Source organism: Humulus lupulus, chromosome 9 (genome assembly GCF_963169125.1).
Source record: "Humulus lupulus chromosome 9, drHumLupu1.1, whole genome shotgun sequence".
Classification (NCBI taxonomy): Eukaryota; Viridiplantae; Streptophyta; class Magnoliopsida; order Rosales; family Cannabaceae; genus Humulus; species Humulus lupulus.
This window is the reverse complement of record NC_084801.1, coordinates 12,011,769-12,016,235: the sequence shown is the minus strand read 5'-3', so window position 1 is coordinate 12,016,235 and position 4,467 is coordinate 12,011,769. Positions and strand designations below refer to the sequence as shown.

General features: G+C 32.5%; 1 protein-coding gene across 1 annotated transcript; it reads left to right on the top strand.

Annotated features, from left to right (window-relative positions):
• Positions 1-366: 366 nt before the first annotated feature.
• Positions 367-3,425, top strand: LOC133799430 (patatin-like protein 3). Its single transcript, XM_062237446.1, has 7 exons — positions 367-465; positions 685-875; positions 1,504-1,654; positions 1,822-1,968; positions 2,574-2,933; positions 3,009-3,184; positions 3,341-3,425. Exons 1-7 carry the CDS (start codon positions 367-369, stop codon positions 3,423-3,425), a joined length of 1,209 nt encoding a protein of 402 aa, XP_062093430.1.
• The last annotated feature ends 1,042 nt before the right edge of the window (positions 3,426-4,467 follow it).

The following is a 4,467-nucleotide window of genomic DNA, read 5'->3' as shown; positions in this document are numbered from 1 at the left end:
TGCATTTAAACTATGATCAAGACTATCCCATCCATCGTTGTAGGTCGTTGGATACATCTCTTTTTCTCTCTCTATATATATATATATGTGTGTGTGAAACTTTGAAATATAGTTATTGACTTGATTAGGACCTAATAAGATCGAGAACATCTTTGTTCGCCCACATATACTATGATAATTGAGTTAATTTACTCTTAAAAATCTATATATATTTTTTTTTTTTCCAACCATAGGGTATCAAGGTAATTTTACTTCACATTTCCAGTACATGATCGAACAACAATAAATACAACTAAGTACTTCCTGTATTGCACTGCACATCTAACTTTCGTTTTTAAGAACAAATAATAAATAATAATGAGTAATATGGGAGCTGATACAACTACAATTCTTAGTATTGATGGAGGAGGAGTTAGGGGGATCATCCCTGGGGTCATTCTTGATCATCTTGAATCCAAACTCAAGGTAATTATTAACTAATAATATTATTAATTTGTAGAGCTTGATATCTTACCTTGTTTAATAATTTGAGGATGAATTTCATACTATCTACAAAAATTTTATAGAGATGATTAGATTGATATATATATATATATATAGAATGGTCGTTGATTATCGAAATCCAAGTACATACATGTATAAAACCAGTCTAAAAAATATATATAAGTTTATAATTATTGGTAGGAATACGATGGGGAAAATGCAAGGCTTGCAGACTACTTTGATGTGGTCTCAGGGACAAGCACTGGTGGTCTTATTACCACAATGATATCAACACCCAACGATAAGGGCCGCCCTTTATTTGATGCCAATCAGATTGTGCCTTTCTACAAACAGGAATGCCCAAAAATTTTCTCAAACTCTGGCTCATTATTGTGAGTAATCTAATTATAATATATATATATGGAGAAATTCTGAGGTGTGGCTTCACTTTAAGCTTTGGTAGGATTTTTAGTATTCTCGACCCGTAAACAGTTTTCGATACAATTTTTTTTATGACCGTGTATATTGTAGTTATTTAGAGTACATCCTGCAAATTTTCATAAAATTTCGAATGGTTTGCCGTATCGAAACTAAGTTCAAACATGCTACTACATATGTGACTAATTTTTTTTATGCGCGTGGAAAGCAACATGTTGAAACTTAGCTTTTGGTACGGTAAATTATTCGGAATTTTCTGAAAATTTTCAGGATACTTCAAATAGCTACAATATACACGGTCATACAAAAAAATCGCGATAAAAACTGTTCACGGGTCGAGAACACTAAGAGTCTCACTAATAGGGCTTAAAGTGAATCCCTTATATACACAGAAGAATTATCCCTTATATATACATACCCACACTAACCAAATGGTATATGTTTAATCAGATATAGGTCCTATCCAAACAATAATGCCGCCGTTGCAGTGGAAGTGCACTTGAACCATTCGGAACATTCTCATGAAATGCACTTGAAAATCTCAAAAGATTCTGAGGAAAACGATAACAATAATAATAAAAGTGTAGGCTCACCAACCTATGATGGTAAGTACCTTCACGAACTGCTAAGAAAAATTCTCAAGGAAAAACGTCTGAGCAGTACTCTGACAAAAGTGGTCATTCCTGCATACGACATCAAGAAACTCTTGCCAATTGTTTTCTCCTCTTATGAGGTGATTCTCTGTTGATTACTGTCCAACTTAAATTTCACTCTATTATGATGAGTTACATTTCTATGAACTAGATATAAATAACGTGTCAGAGTACTTATTATATAGAAGAGATATATAATGGATATATATATATATAGAAGAGATATATAATGGATATATATATACAGGTGGATAATCATGGAGAACTGAATGCTCTTCTATCAGATATTTGCATTAGCACCTCTGCAGCACCAACTTACCTTCCTGCTTATAAGTTCTCTAACAAAAATGCAGAATTCAACATGATTGATGGAGGTGTTGCCGCAAATAATCCGGTATAATATATATAAATATACACACATATTTAGGGGTCAACATTTGACCTAAAAAACCCGTAACCTACAAATTTGATTTTTTTTGCGAAACTCATCGAATTCGGGTGCAATTCGGTCCGAACGCTATATGGTTCGGGTTGAATTCGAGTTTTGAAATTAAGGAAAGACCTAACCTGAACATAATTAAAAAAAATAATTAATTTTCGAAAAAATTAATATTTTTTTCAAAAATAAAATTATTAATACCCAATTTTTAAAAAATTAACATTAACAAACTGACAACAAAGTTAAAAAAAATATGTGAAAAGTAAAAAATAAATAAACAAATGTCAAAAAAAGGTGTTCTTGAAATTTTTTTACAAGACCCATTTTCAGCCCAAACCTCATTTTTTTACCAATCCCACCCGAAACCCGACATCACCCCAAAACTCAAAAATTTCGAACGTGATTCGATACAACTTTCCTCCACTCGAAACCCACAAAACCCAAATATGATACACCCAAAAACCCGACCCATGTGCACCCGTATATATATATATGGATTGCGATGTAGAGACTTTATGTTTTCATTTATTTATTTTTGTACTTTGATATTGAAATTGCAGACTATGGCTGCTATTACGGAAGTTGTGAAAAGTAGGGCGAGAAAAGCTGAGTTAGAAAAAGGAAAAGGAAAAGGGAAACGAAAAAGGGAAGAAGAGAGCAGTGATTTGATCAATTCTTCTCGTCTTCTTGTACTGTCCTTAGGAACAGGTGCTGCAAAGAAAGTAGGGAAATATGATGTTGAAACGGTTAATAACTGGTGGGTTATTGATTGGATAAACAATCCCTCCTGGAATTTGTTCTGGAATCCAGACCGTCCAATTCTTGAGATCTTGTCCGATGGAAACTCAGATATGATTGATCACTACACCACAATGTTTTTCGATTCATTTCATAATCATGAAAACTTCCTTCGTATTCAGGTACGTACCTGCCAATTCTATACATATATATTATAGTACATGTTATAAATAAATATTTACATGCATGCATGACAGGATTCTGCATTACCAAAAGAACTTGCTGCGATGGATAACGCTAGCCCTGGAAACTTGGAGAAACTGGAGCAGTACGCCAAAGACTTGTTGAAAAGGCCAGTTACACGCCTCAATCTAGCTACCTCTGAACGTATTACTGTGAATGAAAATGAAACCTATGAAGTAGCACTCGGAAAGTAAGAATCTTTTCCCTATTATATATTCATTATACCTCTTCTCATAGTCAAACATAATCTAATTAATAAGGTGTATACATGTACACATTACATTTGTATTATTAGTTGGATTTGTTTTTATGCTTAATTATCTAATAATAATATTTATCGTTGCAGGTTTGCAGAGAAGCTTATTGCCATAAAGAAAAGTCGAGCCAAATTAGTCGATCCACAACAAGGCTATGCAATGGCGTTGTATTAATATATGTTCATTGTTATATTAAAGCTCCACAACAGGTCTTCTGTTTTTTCAGTTAAATATTTATATATATATAGATATTTTCCTTTCATAAAGAGTCCAATAAGTTTACACACTGGTTGATCTACAATCCCTATGTGGCTTGGTTTATGATAGTTTTCAGTGAAAGCCCTCATCATGTATAATAAAGTGCGATCATATATGTATACAAATATATATATGATCATTGAAAATGTGAATGTTGTTCTGTTTTAGTTGAGACAGTATACTTTGTAATATTTATTTGAAGTTGCTACACATTTTTTTTTAATACTCTAGACATTTGTAGGATACTTTACTCAAGAATTTTCTAGATATTTGTAGAAGAACTTTAAAGACATTTTCTTGAATACTCTATAGTCGAGAACTTCCTAGAAGTTATATATGCTTAAATAATCTAGATTCTTTATTGTGTAGATTAGTCTAGAAGTTGTATTTGTAAATCAAATACATTAAAAAAAATATAGAACAAATAATTCTAACCACAAATGTAAAGTGGGCTAGCCACTATAAATACTCAATCATGAGTAGCAAAATGAGGTAACTAGAAACTACAAACAATCAATAAAATTCTACTATTTTCTACTATCCTTTACTCTCTAAAACATAAATCTTACTCCTCCAAACCCAAATTTTTTCACTTGTCCACTCAACAACATCAACTATAATATCCTAACACATCATTAATCTATCCACTACTACTACTCATCAAATATTCTAAACTACAACAAATCATCACTATTTTCTTTATCCCAAATTCACAAACCATCAATGGTACCAGAGCCTCATTTGATCTCAACACTGGGCGTAATCTTTTCTACTCATCATGAATATCAAATCCAGCCGCTCTTCTCTTCCTCTTCCAATTTTCCATGGAGAAATTTATGATCTTTGGTCCATCAAAATGAAGACCTATTTTCGTTCACAAAATCTATGGAAAATTGTTGAAGATGGATTTAGTGTTCCGGAAGACAAGTCTTTACTTACGTAGACTCAGAATAAGGCC